Source organism: Sebastes umbrosus, chromosome 1 (genome assembly GCF_015220745.1).
Source record: "Sebastes umbrosus isolate fSebUmb1 chromosome 1, fSebUmb1.pri, whole genome shotgun sequence".
Taxonomy (NCBI): domain Eukaryota; kingdom Metazoa; phylum Chordata; class Actinopteri; order Perciformes; family Sebastidae; genus Sebastes; species Sebastes umbrosus.
This window is the reverse complement of record NC_051269.1, coordinates 5,008,755-5,025,372: the sequence shown is the minus strand read 5'-3', so window position 1 is coordinate 5,025,372 and position 16,618 is coordinate 5,008,755. Positions and strand designations below refer to the sequence as shown.

The window sequence follows — 16,618 nt, the reverse complement described above, 5'->3', positions numbered from 1 at the left end:
CCGCGCCCGGCATCTCTTTGACTTGTCAAAACTGAGTTACTAAACATATTTACAAGATACTAGATCATGTAATTTCATTGTTTCTTTGTTGCTTTATTTTTCAAAGTTATACTTCTTCACCAGCTTATGAATTAGTAACACCATCACATATTATGATAATTGTTGCACTGTTGGCTGAATTCTCTGTCTATGATCCTCTGCAGGATCATCCCCCCTGCAGCATGGATAACAAAACTTTCAACATGGACATTCTGCACCTGGAGGGGTTAAAGGTCAGCCCCCTAGCCTCTGTTCCAGCCTTCATCCTCCTCCTCCTTATCTACATCTTCATCATGGTGTCCAACATCGGCCTGGCGGTCCTGATCTTCATGGAGAGGAGCCTCCACCAGCCTATGTACCTGCTCTTCTGCAACATGAGTATTAATGATGTATTCGGGGCGACGACCATCATCCCTCGCTTGTTAAGTGACATTTTTATTCCGATCACAGAGCGGTACATTCATTATTATGATTGTGTCATTCAGGCTTTTTGTGCTCACTATCATTTAGGCCTCACTTACACTGTGCTCATGATTATGACCTTCGATCGCTACGTAGCCATCTGCAACCCGCTGCAATACGCCACCATCATGACCAACAGGATGGTGGTAAAGCTGTCGGTGCTGGCCTGGGGGGTAGCTTTATTGATGGTGTTGATCCTCGTTGGCCTCAGCGTCCGCCTGTCACGCTGCAGGTGGGCTATACTCAACCCGTTCTGCGACAACGCCTCCTTGTTCAAGCTGTCCTGTGAAAGTGTCCTCATCAACAACATCTACGGCCTCGGCTACACGGTGGTCCTGAAGGTCTCCTCCATCGGCAGCGTAACTCTCACCTACCTGAAGATCGCCATAGTGTGTTTGAATAGTAAGACCAAGGCGTCAAGCAGCCGGGCGCTGCAGACCTGTGCCAGCCATCTGGTTGTGTATGTCATCATGTTTATGTCAGGCAGCATCATGGTCATCCTCCATCGTTTCCCTCACTTATCGGAACACAGGAAGCTAGCGTCCATCTTGTTACACGTGGTTCCTCCAGCCATGAACCCTATTATCTATGGACTGCAAATCAAAGCCATCAGACAAAAAATTTTCATAAGGAAAGTTACCAGGAATACATGAGGTGAAATGACTCAATACTGAAAAGGTAAATAATTGTTAATAAAATTGTTGCACTTACTGAAATGTTAAGTTTTGTAAGTAAAAATCATATTCTCTCTCTGTCTAGCTGTCATGCTGAAATCTTACTTTTCAAATGTATTCCGCTTATCTATTCAGTCGGATTCGAACAAACCTGAATTAAATAAAATATTAGATTTATCTATGTCGGGCATAGTTATGGCTTTGAAGTAGGCACACGTCTTTCTTGTGAGCTCCTGGCGATAGTCGATTCAATTCCTGTTCACTATCCTTTAAGAGTACTGACACAAATACCAATTGTCTGTAATAACTCTGCAGTGTACATAATCGTTAATATGCCGTCAACAAAGGCAAAGAACAAAAATAATTATTTCCTGGTCAAAGAGGATGATGGGTTGGATGCTAGCAGCCTTGATAGCTCAACAGGTATTGCTATAGCCTTAAAAGGTCCAATATTATGCTAATTTTCAGGTTTATACTTGTATTTGGTTTACATGCTGTAATGTTAAAAAAAACTATATTTTCTTCATACTGTCGGCCTAAATATGCCTGTATTTACCCTCTGTCTTAAACGCTCTGTTTCAGCGCATTTTGATGGAATTGCGTTGCTAGGCAACAGCTTGGGTCTATGTGTACTTCCTGTCAGCTGATGACATTCACATACACTTCAACCAGGAATAAACTGGGAAACATTTAGAATTTTTACATTTAAATCTGTGTAAAGGTTCTAAATATTGTATATTTGTGACATCACAAATGGACAGAAATCCTGACAGCTTGTTTCAAATACAGAGTTTCTGAATACGGGCTGTGTGTATTTCCCTGTTGTTTGAGCTGTTCCATACTTTTACAGTAGTTATATAGGACTTAAGTCTGCTTTATAATACACAAACATGAAAATCTCACTTTTTTATATTATGGGAGCTTTAAGGCTATCCTCCAGGCTGAAGTGGCGGTCAGGGAAACGGCCCTCAACTTGGATATTATACAGAAGCTCAAGTCCTGAATGCAATCCAAGATGTTAAGAAAGATGTATGAGACTTTTCTGATCGCATGGATGAGGCAGAGGAGCGTATTAGCAACGCTGAGGATACAGTTAACACAGAGAAGGGCAAGACTGAAACGCTGGTTAAACAAGTGGCTCTCCTGATATACAAGGTCGACAAACTTAAGAACCGCTCATGAAGGTTTAACCTTAAGCCGGTTAACTTGCCTGAATGAGTGGAAAATATCGACGCAATTGCTTTCCACGAGAAGTGGCTGCCTGAAGCGCTGGGATCTGCTGCCTTTCCTGCACCACCTGTCATCGAAAGAGCACACATGCTCCTCGGACGGGCACAGGCAAGATTCGTCTGATGATTGATGGACAAACACGTGAATTTGATGCCCCAGCAGACGCTGTCAAGTTTGTGCAGGGCATAAGAAGAATAGAGGAGTTAAACTTGGAAATATTGAGATTCTCGCTATACTCTTAGCACCATGTAAGAAGTGTCATTTTAGGTCTGTTCTGAAGGGTAATGTTTTCAAAGTTCAAGGTTCTTTATTTGGCATATGTCAAATCCAGCAAAGCAGTCATTGGCAATGAAAATCTTTGGTCTCAGGTTCCTTCAATAATGCTCATAAAATATGTAAAATATACCGTTTGTCATTGTTTTTATTTCTCGCCCTTAACACTGGCCCCCCGCAACAATCTGAGTAATGTATATGTTTTCTGTGGGCATGTCAATCTGAAGTTTGCCTTAAAGGTCCCATATTGTAAAAAGTGAGATTTTCATCTATTTTAGATTATAAAGCAGGTTTAAGTGATATAAAAATACTGTGAAAGTATCAAAAAGCTCAATCCATGGAGAAACACACACAGCCCATATTCAGAAACTGTGCGTTTGAAACAAGCCGTCAGGATTTCTGTCCATTTGTGATGTCACAAATCTACAATATATAGACCCTTACACAGTTTTAAACATAAACATACTAAATGTGTCCCGGTTTATTTCCTGTTGCAGTGTATGTGAATGACATCAGCTGACAGGATGTAAACATGGACCCAAACTGTTGCCTAGCAACGTAATTCCGTTGCAATTCCATTGAAATGCCCTAAAACAGAGCATTTCAGACAGAGGATAAATACAGGTTTATTCAGGCAGACCTTTTGAGAAAAATAATTTGTTTTTTTAACATTAAAGCATGTAAACATATTCTATTAGAAACCCAGAATACAAGCATGAACCTGTAAATGAGCATGATACTGGACCTTTAAAGGGAAAATTCACTGATTTTCAACCTTATCTCTATCCGTGTTAGTCAAAAACAACCGCAGTTGTCCAAGTGCTGAACAGGCACAAAATACAAATGAATATAGAGAAAACAACAACAAGAAAAGAGGAACATGCTCTGTTTTTTGTGGAAATATATGACATATTCCCAGGAAATAATCATTCTAAAGTTACAGCATAAACGTTCAGTCTTAGTGCCAGCTTCAGACGTGAGCTGCAGAGGGCGGGGTTAATGTTTCAATGGTAACGTGACAAGGAATCGGCATTACTGATGGACACTCAAGACACAAAGTAAAATCATTAAAAGTGAACGCACACTCTCCTCGACAAGTCAGAGCATCATCAACGCTCTGACGAGAAGACGGGAGGGCACAATAAGACGCTTTAGGCTTTTCACAAGAACCTTCATAGTGTTCCGATCATTACACATTACCTTTAGTTCTTTTATTTCTTATTGCTCTGAGACGTCTACTCATTAAGTGTCAATTGTCTTTTTTACTGCAGGTAATACTGTGTGATCTATTTCACTTAGTTGTGAATTACAAAGAAAGCCAAATGTCAGAAGTGAAGAACTTTTTTTCACATTTATGTTTTAAAACCTTTTCTGAAGTTTATTGTGACGTGTGATTATAAGTCTAAAATGATTATCACTATCCCTGGTGCCTGAAAAAGTTGTCATCTGTTGGGAGGGTTATTGATAAACTTGTCTTTACAGAACCACACTGTTTTTGGATGGAGAACGTAACAATGGTTACTCCTCTCAAACAGCCTATCGTGTTCGAGCTGGAGGGCTTCTACGTACCACGAGGCTACGGCGCCTTCTTGTTCTTCCTGGCTCTGTTTCACTACATGGTTGTGCTGTTGGCAAACGGCGTTGTGCTGTGCGTCATCGTCATGGACAAGAGCCTGCACAGACCCATGTTCGTAATGGTTTGTAACCTGGTAGTCTGTAATCTGCTTGGGGCTACGGCGGTGCTGCCTCGCCTCATGATGCACTTCTTGACGGGCCAGAAGAAGATCGCCTACATCCCGGCCATCGCCCAGGCCTTCTCTGTTCACACGTACGGCTTCGCAGTGCAGACAATTCTGGGTGTGATGGCCTATGACAGGTATCAAAACGCATCAGCACATTGTTATTAATTAGTCACAGATTCAAGTCTTTTACTGTCATGCATAAATGGCACAGACTGACTCAGACAATTTAATCTAAAATGTCTTAAGTATAAGTGTGTCAGAATTCTCAGTTTACAGATTTCAGCTGTTTTACTGTCATGTCAGGCTGATGTTTTTTTGTGCTGTTATTTTGTTAGTGGGTTTATAAAATACTATAAATGGGTTATGAAAGGAACTTTGCTGCATGTTGCCCTCCTCCGAAGTGTGTTTTTAGGGATAAGACAGGTCTTAGTTTAAAAAATGTGCTCTTTTAGGGATTATTAAATACTTAAATTGTGTCTTTTATCCTAAATAATGTCTTAAAGGTCCCATATTATGAAAAAGTGAGATTTTCATGTCTTTTTTATTATAAAGCAGGCTTAAATCCTATATAAATACTGTGAAAGTATTAAAACGCTCAATCCACAGAGAAATACACACAGCCCGTATTCTGTTCTCAGTGTGTGTGTCTGTACACAAATAAACAGAGAGCGAACAGGCTTCAAGAGAAAGTCAGAGGCTGGAGTAAAGTTGAATGCTCTTTACTGTTGTCGTCATTCTCATGAAAGGATTTTTGGTTTTGTAAAACTGAAATGATACAGAAAGATAGCAGCAATTATTACATGCTATAACAAAGGTACATTTGTGATGTCACAAATATATAATATTTAGACCCTATACACAGACTTAAACATAAACATTCTAAATGTGTCCCAGTTTATTCCTGGTTGCAGTGTATGTGAATGTCATCAGCTGACAAGAAGTACACACAGACCCAAGCTGTTGCCTAGCAACGCAATTCTGTTGCAATTTCGTCACAATTCTGTCGAAATGTGCTAAAACGGAGCAGAGGGTAAATACAGGCATATTCAGGTCGACAGTATGACGAAAATACATTTTTTTTTTAACATTACAGCATGTAAACATGTTCTAGTAAAAACACAAAATACAAGTATGAACATTTTTATAATATGGGACCTTTAATGTTCATTAACCTTTGTACAAAATTCCCCCCAAAAAATGGTATATTTGCCATGAATGGCTTGGATCCTCAACCAGCCAGCCACCTTCTTCGTGGACCAGACTTTACAGCCATAAAGTGTTTTTGTGTTAATGTGTTTGTATGTGAGCAAAGCCTAGAGCAACATCAGGATATTTTTTAATGTACTAACAGTTTTAGATGCTAAGATCCTGTAAGAATATATCTTTAATTGGAAAAAGGTGAGGATGTTTTTTATGTCTTTAACAGTGCTCTCCCTCTGCAGGTACATTGCTGTGTGTGAACCACTCAGGTATAACGCCATCATGACATCGGCGCGGCTGTACTGCTGCTGCGCCCTGGCCTGGTTTGTCGCTGTGCTGTGTATTGCTGTGCTCTTCGCCTTCCACATGAATACTCCACTGTGTGGCAACACCATCAAACACGTCTACTGCAGCAACCGTTCTATCCTGAGACTGGCCTGCAGTCCCACCCCAATAAATAACATCTATGGTCAGTGCATTCATTTAGAATAAAGCAACAGACATACAGACAGTATGCCTAATGGGTAAAACCCATTTCTCTACTGTGCAGCAGTACTTTCGAATAATCTGCCCACAAATCTGAAACTGAGTACTACACAGAGCCTGTTGAAGGTGGCCTTAAAGGTCTCATATTGTAAAAAGTTAGATTTTCATGTCTTTTATATTATAAAGCAGGTTTAAGTGCTATATAAATACTGTTAAACTATCAAAATGCTCAATATACAGAGAAACACACACAGCCCGTATTCAGAAATTTTGTGTTTGAGACAAGCCGTTAGGATTTCTGTCCATTTGTGATGTCACAAGTCTACAATATTTAGACCATTTCACAGTTTTAAATGTAAACATTCTAAATGTGTCCCAGTTTATTCCTGTTGCAGTGTATGTAAATTACATCAGCTGACAGGAAGTAAACATGGACCCAGACTGTTGCCTAGCAACACAATTTCATTGCAATTCCGTTGAATTGCACTAAAACGGAGCATTTCAGACAGAGGGTCAATGCAGGTATATTCAGGCAGACAGTACATGAAAATAATGTGATTTTAGAACATTACAGAATGTAAACATGTTCTATTAGAAACACAAAATACAATTATTAACCTGAAAATGAGCATGATATGGAACCTTTAAAGAAATGGTTATAAAGTACCACGTAAAATGTTTAAGTTCAATTTTAAATATTTAACTTTTTATGACCAAGTTAAGAGCATGCTGACATAGCTACCCTGCCACCTGCTTAATATGCTGATTATGTTGTATGCACTTGCTGTTTTGTTGTGTGATCTATATCTCGTGGTGTGTTAAAGGACCGATATTGTGCTCATTTTCAGGTTCATACTTTTATTTTGTGTTTCTACTAGAACATGTTTACATGTTGTAATGTTCAAAATACACTTTATGTTCCTCATACTGTTGGCCTGAATATGCCTGTATTTAACCTCTGTCTTAAACGCTCCGTTTCAGCACATTTTGATAGAACTGCGATGGAATTGCAACATAATTGTGTTGCTAGGCAACAGCTTTGGTCCATGTGTACTTCTTGTCAGTAGATTACATTCACATACACTGCAACCAGGAATAAACTGGGACACATTTAGATTGTTTACGTTTAAAATGGTGTAATGGTCTAAATATTGTTTATTTGTGACATCACAAATGGACAAAAATCCAAACGGCTTGTTTCAAATGCAGGACCACAATGGAAATAAGCCTTCAGGCTTTATTGTGGTTTCATCCTGTGCTTTTTAACGCATGTAATGACCACAATGCAGTGTTGACTGTGTGTGTTTTTTTTTAAAGGTACAGTGTGTAGGATTTGGTGGCATCTAGGGGGTGTGGTTGCAGATTGCAACCAACTAAACAACCCCTCCAGTCACTCCTCCCTTTCCAAGACTGCGGTAAAATGAGCCGCCGGGTGCAAATACGTGGTAATGCCGTTCACCTCGCTCAGAGGCCATCACTACCATAATAACACCACTTTATAGGAGCAATGGAAGTCAGGCGGCGGCTGGAAGTACCATGGTTTTGCACTCCGCGGCTCAATCTAAGCTAACGGAAATACAACGATTCTTAGTTTCAGGTGATTGTACACTCATGAAAACATAGTTATGAATATTTTTTATTCCATTTCTGCTAATAGATCCCCCAAAATGTCACACAATGCTCCTTTAAACATCAAATAAATTCAATCAATCATTAACACTTATCCACAGCCCTCGTCAGCAGGTGCTCTGCAAATTCAGTGTTTTGCGCTGTTACCGGAGAGTAAAATGAGGCAAATGGATGATAGAATGAGGTGGAAGGTTTACATGATACTTATGTGATTTTTCTTTATATTTTTCTAGGTCTGTCCATGACCTGGTTTTTGAATGCAAGCATCTTCCTCATCATTGCTTTTTCCTACATCAGAATCCTGCATGCTTCTGTAAAACAAGGCAGAGCCGACAACGCTGTCCGCAGTAAGGCCTTCCAGACGTGCACACCGCACCTTGTCGTGTACGTGCTCTACGGAATAGCTTCAGTGGTCATAATTGTGAGTCACAGGTTCCCCTCGCTCTCACAGAATATCAAGAAATTCTTCAGCATCCTGCTTATCATAATTCCAACAGCCATTAACCCCATTATCTACGGACTGGTCAGTAAAGAGTTACGTGCTAGCATCATCAAGCATTTTACCAAGTTACAAGTACGTCACAAAAAATGAGAGGTGTTTACCTTCTTTCGGTCATTGTATTCCTGATCATTTCCTAAACTGTAAAATGGTTTTAAAGGTCCCGTGTTGTAAAAAGTGAGATTTTCAGGTCGTTAACTTTTTAAAGCAGGTTTAAGTTCTAGATAAATACTGTTAAACTATCAAAACACTCAATATACGGAGAAACACACACAGCCCGTATTCAGAAATTGTGCGTTTGAAACAAGCCGTTAGGATTTCTGTCCATTTGTGATGTCACAAATATACAATATTTAGACCATTATATGTTTTTAAACATAAAAAACATAGACCCGAACTGTTGTCCAGCAAACGCAATTCTGTTGCAATTCCGTTTAAATGCGTTAAAACGGAGCGTATCAGACAGAGGGTAAATACAGGTATATTCAGGCAGACACTATGACAGTTTTTTGAACATTACAGCATGTAAACATGTTCTAGTACAAACAGAAAATACTAGTATGAACCTGAAAATGAGCACAATATGGGACCTTTAAAACCTGTTTTACCTGCTTGTAACGTTTTTATTAACCTAGCACATCTCAGTATCACATATTATTTAACATTTAGGCATACTCCTGGCCAGGTGGTCAAGCTCTTTCCCCATTTCTCCTGTCTGTAGCTACCTTCAAATATCCAAAAATAAAATTACGCTGTATATCTTTGTTTTTATTTCTCAGCCTAATTACTGGCAACCTGCGAACCTGTACAACCTATAATATGTTGTCAATGTTTCACAGAAGAATCAATGAAGCTAGAATGTGGTTTGTGTTGCTCAAAGCATCATAGAAGATACAATACAAGTAAACATATTAATGTTGTTATTTAAGTTAAATATGGCAGTGCAAGTGGAAACAGTTACAGGTCCCATATTGTAAAAAGTGAGATTTTCATGTCTTTTATATTATAAAGCAGGTTTAAGTCCTATATAAATACTGTGAAAGTATCGAAGCGCTTAATATAAAGAGAAATACACACAACACGTTTTCAGAAATTGTGCTTTTGAAACAAGCCGTTAGGATTTCTGTCCATTTGTGATGTCACAAGTCTACAATATTTAGACCTTTTCAAAGTTTTAAATGTAAACATTCTAAATGTGTCCCAGTTTATTCCTGTTGCAGTGTATGTAAATGACATCATCTGACAGGAAGTAAACATGGACCCAAACTGTTGCCCAGCAACGCAATTCTGTTGCAATTCCGTTTAAATGCACTAAAACGGAGCATTTCAGAGAGAGGGTAAATACAGGCAGACAGTATGAGGAAAATAAAGTTTTTTTTAAACATTACAGCATGTAAACATGTTCTAGTAGAAACACAAAATACAAGTATGAACCTGAAAATGAGCATAATATGGGACCTTTAAAGTTAACGGGGACAATTTGCCGATTTTCAAACTTGGTTAGAAAAGAGGAACATGCTCTGTTTTCTCTGGAAATAAATGACATATTCGCAGGAAGTAATCATTCTAAAGTTACAGCCAAACATTCAGTTTTAGTGCCAGCTTCAGACGTGAGCTGCAGAGGGCAGTGTTAGTGTTTCAATGGTAGCGTGACGGGGATCGGCATCACTGATGGACACTCAGGACACAGAGTAGAGACATTAAAAGATGACACACTCTCCTCGACCAGTCACAGCATCATCAACGCTCTGACAAAAAGACAATAAGATGCTTTAGGCTTTTCACAAGAACCTTTATGCTGTTGTGATCATTACACATTATCTTTAGTTCTTTAATTTATGTACTTGATGAAATATTGAATTGCTCTCAGACATATATTCATCAGGTGTCAATTGTCTGTGTTACTGAAGGTAATACTGTGTGATCTATTTCATTTAGTTATGAATTACAAAGAAAGACCAATGTCAGAAGAACTCTTTTGTTCACACTATTGTTTTAAAACCTTTTCTGGAGTTTATTGTGACGTGTGATTATAAGTCTAAAATGATTATCACTATCCCTGATGCCTGAAAAAGTTGTCATCTGTTGGGAGGGTTATTGATAAACTTGTCTTTTACAGAACCGCACTGTTTTTGGATGGAGAACGTAACAATGGTTACTCCTCTCAAACAGCCCATCGTGTTCGAGCTGGAGGGCTTCTACGTACCACGAGGCTACGGCGCCTTCTTGTTCTTTCTGGCTCTGTTTCACTACATGGTAATGCTGTTAGCAAACGGCGTGGTGCTGTGCGTCATTGTCATGGACAAGAGTCTGCACAGACCCATGTTCGTAATGGTTTGTAACCTGGTAGTCTGCGATTTCCTGGGGGCTACGGCGGTGCTGCCTCGTCTCACGATGCACTTCTTGACGGGCCAGAAGAAGATTGCTTACATCCCAGCCATCGCCCAGGCCTTCTCTGTGCACACGTACGGCGTCGCAGTGCAGACAATTCTGGGTGTGATGGCCTATGACAGGTATCAAAACGCATCAGCACATCGAGATAATTAGTCACAGATTCAAGTTTTTTACTGTCATGCATAAATGGTACAGACTGACTCAGACAATTTAATCTAAAATGTCTTAAGTATTAGTGTGTCAGAATTCCCAGTTTACAGATGTCAGCTGTTTACTGTCATGTCAGGCTGAAGTTTTTTGGTGCTGTTGTTTTGTTACCGGGGTTATAAAATGCTATTAATGGGTTATGAAAAGAACTTTGCTGCATGTCAACCCCCTTTTCCCCTCCTCCCAAATGTATCCAGTCTGTATCTATGTATAAGGATGGTCTTAGTTTGTAAAAAGTGCTCTTCTAGGGACGTTTAAATACTTTTATTCATAACATTTATCCTAAATAATGCTTCAATTTTAATTAAACTTTGCCTAAAACTCCCCCAAAAATTGTATATGTGCCATGGATGGCTTTTTCATGTAAAACCTTCCCCTACCAGCAGGCCACCAGCTTTGTGGACTTGATTGTACCCTGTAATTGTGTTTCTGTGTTTATACAGTATGTGAGCAGAGCCTAAATAAGAGTCTGTCAAAATATATCATTAAATGGAAAAAAAAGCTGAGGATGTTTTTTTTATGTCTTTAACAGTGCTCTCCTTCTGCAGGTACATTGCTGTGTGTGAACCGCTCCGGTATCACGCCATCATGACATCGGCGCGGCTGTACTGCTGCTGCGCCCTGGCCTGGGTTGTCGCTCTGCTGTGTATTGCTGTGCTCTTCGCCTTCCACATGAATACTCCGCTGTGTGGCAACACCATCAAACACGTCTACTGCAGCAACCGTGCTATCCTGATGTTGGCCTGCAGTCCCACCCCCTTAAATAACATCTATGGTCAGTGCATTCATTTAGAATAAAGCAACAAGACATAAAGACAGTATGTTGTTGAACATTATGTCTTATCCACAGCCCTCATCAGCAGGTGTTCAGCAAATTCTGTATTTTGTGCTTTTTCTGGAGGGCAAAATGAGGCCAATGGATGATAGAATGAGGTGGAAGGTTTACATGAAACTGATGGAATAATTGTATTTTTCTTTCTTTTTTTTCTAGGTTTGTCCATGACCTGGTCTGTGTCTACAAGTATCTTCCTCATCATCGCTTTTTCCTACTTCAGAATCCTGCATGCTTCTGTAAAACAAGGCAGAGCCGACAACGCTGTCCGCAGCAAGGCCTTTCAGACGTGTGCACCGCACCTTGTTGTGTATGTGCTCTACGAAATAGCTTCAGTGGTCATAATTGTGAGTCACAGGTTCCCTTCACTCTCACAGAATATCAAGAAGTTCTTTAGCCTCCTGTTCATCATCATGCCACCAGCCATCAACCCCATAATCTACGGACTGGTCAGTAAAGAGTTACGTGATAGCATCATCAAGCATTTTAACAATTTACAAGTTTTCCACCAAAAAATGAGAGGGGCTTAACTTCTTCAGGTTATTGTATTCCGGATCATTTCTGAAACTTTAAAATAGTTTTTAAGCCTGTTTTACCTGTTTGATACATTTTTAATAACCTAGCACATCTCAGTATCACATATTATTTAGGATTTAGGCATACTCATGGCCTGGTGGTCAAGCTCTTTCCCCATTTCTCCTGTCTGTAGCTACTTTCAACTGTCAAAAAATAAAATATACTGCCTAATCAGTTGCCCTCCAAAACCTAGGTTAGGTGTTGTCAATGTTTCACAGCAAAATAAATGAAGCTGTAATTTGGATTGTGTTGCTTTTAGGGATGGACCCGAATATACGTCCTATGTTGATTTTCAATTTTGGTATTCGGATATTCGTTGTTGCTTTTACACCTCAGGATTTCAAACATGCATAAAACACACAAAATGTTTTGGAAAATGCTTCTTATTCAGAAACAAATAACAATACAAACAACAATACTGTAAAATAACAGAATAACTTAAAATGAATGCCTTTAATTGAAACAAAAAAAACAGGTGTTGCAGCGCTATGCCGTCCATCTCGGCCGAGAATGGAGAAATGTGTGGCTAAGTCCTTACTAGGTCATGTCATGGAGATGATTAAAGAGCCCTTGTTGCCATTGTTTACGTCGAAGCGAAACCCATGCGAGGCTCAGATTGAAAGGGCTGAGAGGAAGCCTCCGCAGGCTGCATTACTTACGGGCTTGCAGCCGGGCATTGCCGGGATCGGCGGACAGCAGCCTCAAAGCGCTGCTGTTTAGGGGGGAGAGGGCCCGCAAGACACTGAGCATGGACAGAGGAGTGTGCAGACTCATCATGACATTTTGTTTTTGAAAAATCATGTGTGGGGGAAGCCTCTGTGTGACAGAGGCCCTGGTCAGACCTGGTGTTAACATGCTTCCTCGGTGATCAAGTGGACACCTATCAGTACATCTATTCAGACCTGGCATTAGAGTGACCACTCTACATGCATCTCGAGTGGCCACTTGTGATCCGATCTCCCTTCCCAGCTCTATATGCAAATAAACACGCAGTAAACACACGGCTAACACAGCAGACGTTGTGTGACAATATTACATGAATGTCAGTAGTAATATCCTACATATTCGTGAATTCGGCTACATTTTATTAACATCAAAATAAAAGGTTATTGTACCGGCGGTCCTCGAGGACCTCCGCACGCGCTGCTGGCACCGCTGGTTTTGCCAGAGAACAGGCGGGCGGGCAGATGGATGGACGGACGGGTGTCAGCTCCGTGCAAAGCAGCGGAACAAAAACAATGACACATCTCCGACAATATGATAATAATGCACTTTGTGTGCCTAGTCTGATAGTCTGGAGATATGTAGCCTATAAGCAAGATATATTTTAATAAAATACAATTGTACTGACAGAATGCAGTAGAGCACAGAGGCCGTTTCCGTGCTGACAATTGCAAGTGTCGGCCTGTCTATTCACCTGAGGAGCGCAGGGACCCCGCAGATCCCAGCGGGACATCAGTTGAGTAGGTGGTCCTTAATTGTGGCCAATTAATGTGGCCCAGGACACATTCACTACACACTGCTAAAAGAATGTGACCATATGTCGCCCAGACCACCTCTGAATGTGGTCTGAGTTATCCGATCTCAATGCGTCCTCAATGCATCTTGAGTGCGTTCACACCTGTACTTGAAGCTGTCCACTTGTAATCCGATCACTGAGGAGGCATGTTAATACCAGGTCTGAATAAGGCCAGAGGGATTGTGCTGCTTTAATGACACAAGTCCGTGCTGCCTACTTACCGAGAGGATAAAGCGCTCCTCTGGTGACTGCGGTCCTGTGTTTCAAAAATGACTCGATACATGAATAAATGTCATTAAATGTAGCAAAAATAATATTTTAAAAAAAATGTTGCCACACAGAAATATATAAGTTTGGTGAAATAAATAAGCAGCAATGAATGGGTCGTGGCACCTTCCCGTGTGTCAGGGGTACTGGCAAAACGCCGGTGGACGTGGCAAGGCACAGTGAAACTGGAACTCTGCTGAGTGCAATGATGCCTCCCACAAGAGTCTGCGACAAACTGTTCATGAGTTCTGGAAGGTTGCGGGACTTAAGAATAGTGGGTTAGGGAACACCGTAACTAATGAAAGTGGATCTTAGTTAGGAGGAGTGTGTTAAAGTACAATTACAGCCTGTAAAATGCTAAAAGTAGGTGAAAATGGCATATTGAATTCAAAATGGCTGACTTCCTGTTGAGTTTTGGGTATATCTCCAAGAGGCTTTTTTGTCTCCACATGTTACATCTGTATAACAAATTTCATACATGTAGGTGAAACCTCAACGAGCACAAGACACTTAAAATAACTATTTTTTCACCAATTCTGATGAATATGCAAAGTTTAACAACTTTTTGAACACCTTAAGGCTCTCAAAAATGTGATTCATTTAAAAAAAAAAAAAAAAATAATAATAATAATTGCTACAGGTTCAATAGGGCTGCCTGACGTTCTTAATGCTCAACCCCTAATGAATATTATGTTTCTTAAAAATGGACCCCAATGGCAGCATATACAATGAAAAGAGAATAGGGCCCAAAATGGAGCCTTGGGTTTCTTTGACCATTTTGCTGCCTACAACACTTTCACATACACATTTCTCACTCAACCATGCATTCCACTCACCACTGATGCATTTACTCTCCACACCCCATGTGCTTTTGTAAATAGTTATGTTTGTTCATTTACAATAAAATACTTAATTGGCACTTTAACCTGACTAGTGTCCCCTCCTTGTCACATGCATTGAGCCGGTTTGTGACAAGTGGGGGCTTGTTTGGGATTTATGCACTACATTGTAAATTAGCTTTAGTCTAAATTTTGACTTTGTTGTAGGATGAGCTGGTATTTTTTGGTTTATTGTTCCCTTCAGTGTCAGACTAGTGGCTGCTGATTTGATTTGATTTTTTTGTATATAGCTGCCAGCATACAGTAGCTATTTTGCAGTTGTTCACCAACCTTTGTATGGAGGGGAATTGTCAGGTACTTTTATTGTGCCAGTTGCTTCCGGTGAGGGAAGTTGGTAGGAGAGAGTAGCATTTTGTCGGTTTTGTTTGCTGTCAGTGATGTACTTGATTGGGGCTTTGTGGTGGGCCTTATCTTGGGTGTTTTAGCAAAAGTTTAGACAGGAGTACTTTTTCCCCTGTTAGGATTGGCAGCGGGTTCCCCTAGGGGACTCGTGGTGACTGGTTTAGGAGGCGGCGAAGGTGGGTAGAGCTCCCTTGGGAGCTCGGGAGCACCTCCGTGGCTGTGAGAGGGTCGCCAGTTGCCTGGTTGCCTGGTTGCTTTCTAACCCCGCTGGTTTAGTGTGCATAAGTACCTCCCCTCACCCCCCCCCACTAACTGCACGAAGACTAGGGTTGAGTTGGCTAGTTAGCTTCGGCTGTGGGTTAGTATAGGTATAGGGATGGGTCTCCTGTCCATTTGTTACCCCAGGTCTGGTTTTTCCACGTGTCCCATTCAAGGTTTGTATTGAGTTGTGGTGGCTTCTAGTTTGTGATGATAGCTTCTCTTGTAGATAGTTTCATTCAGAATCCTACAGAGTCTATACTAGAGCAGTGTACCAAAGAACAGCTTCTGAAGATTTCAGAGCATTATGAGGTTGACATTCCAGATAGGAAGTTAAAAGAGACAGTGAAAGCTTGCTTAAAACGTTGTTTGATTGAGGCTGGAGTTTTGTGTGTGCAGCCTACTAGCAGCTCATTGCCCAGTATAGAGGTTCGTCCAGGCACGTTAACCTTTGAGCAACAGAGAGAATTGTTACAGCCTCAATTGAAACAGCAGCTAGAGTTGGAGAGGTTGAGGACTGAAAAGGAGGTAAAAAATTGAAACTATCAAAGACAAGACCGAGCGTGCAAAATTAGATGTGCAGCAGTATTAGTTAGAGCTGGTAAAGGAGGGCAAGCTGCCAGATTTGTCCAGAGCAGATAGTCACGAAGTTTCAGATGTCAGAGCTCCTCAGTTTGACCTAGTTATAATCTCCGCTTGCTTCCTAAATTCAATGAAACTGATCCGAGAAGTGAAAATAGCTAAAGCCAAAATGAAAAATAGGGAATACTTTTAATTATTTTTTCTCTCACTTTGAATGGTCTGATTTTACTCATAATGATTTCAGGTTGAGGGACTCCTTTCTATCTCAGAATAATACTGTGATAGCTCAAGGATGTGTCACGGCCTTATTTAAAAAAAGAAACATAAGGAAGGCTGCTGGCACACACACACATGCTCACACACGGTGTTTGGTTTGTTTAGTTTAGTTTAGTTATTTAGTTGGATTAATATTGTGTTTTAAACCTTTATTATCTTTCAATAAAAGATTCTCCAGGCATGTGACCAGAACTTGCCTTTCCTTCACCAGATTTCACAATGGCGGCGGAGT

The 16,618-nt window shown here is 40.5% G+C and overlaps 3 protein-coding genes across 3 annotated transcripts; all 3 read left to right on the top strand.

Moving 5' to 3' along the window:
• The first annotated feature begins 221 nt into the window (after positions 1-221).
• On the top strand, positions 222-1,154 carry LOC119484626 (olfactory receptor 52N5-like). The gene has a single exon (XM_037763599.1). It carries the CDS (start codon positions 222-224, stop codon positions 1,152-1,154), a length of 933 nt encoding a protein of 310 aa, XP_037619527.1.
• A 3,038-nt stretch (positions 1,155-4,192) lies between these two features.
• On the top strand, positions 4,193-8,327 carry LOC119484621 (olfactory receptor 2K2-like). Its single transcript, XM_037763586.1, has 3 exons — positions 4,193-4,554; positions 5,863-6,089; positions 7,969-8,327. Exons 1-3 carry the CDS (start codon positions 4,193-4,195, stop codon positions 8,325-8,327), a joined length of 948 nt encoding a protein of 315 aa, XP_037619514.1.
• A 2,058-nt stretch (positions 8,328-10,385) lies between these two features.
• LOC119484619 (olfactory receptor 2K2-like) lies at positions 10,386-12,258 on the top strand. Its single transcript, XM_037763572.1, has 3 exons — positions 10,386-10,747; positions 11,384-11,543; positions 11,763-12,258. Exons 1-3 carry the CDS (start codon positions 10,386-10,388, stop codon positions 12,195-12,197), a joined length of 957 nt encoding a protein of 318 aa, XP_037619500.1. The 3' UTR covers positions 12,198-12,258.
• Positions 12,259-16,618: the final 4,360 nt, after the last annotated feature.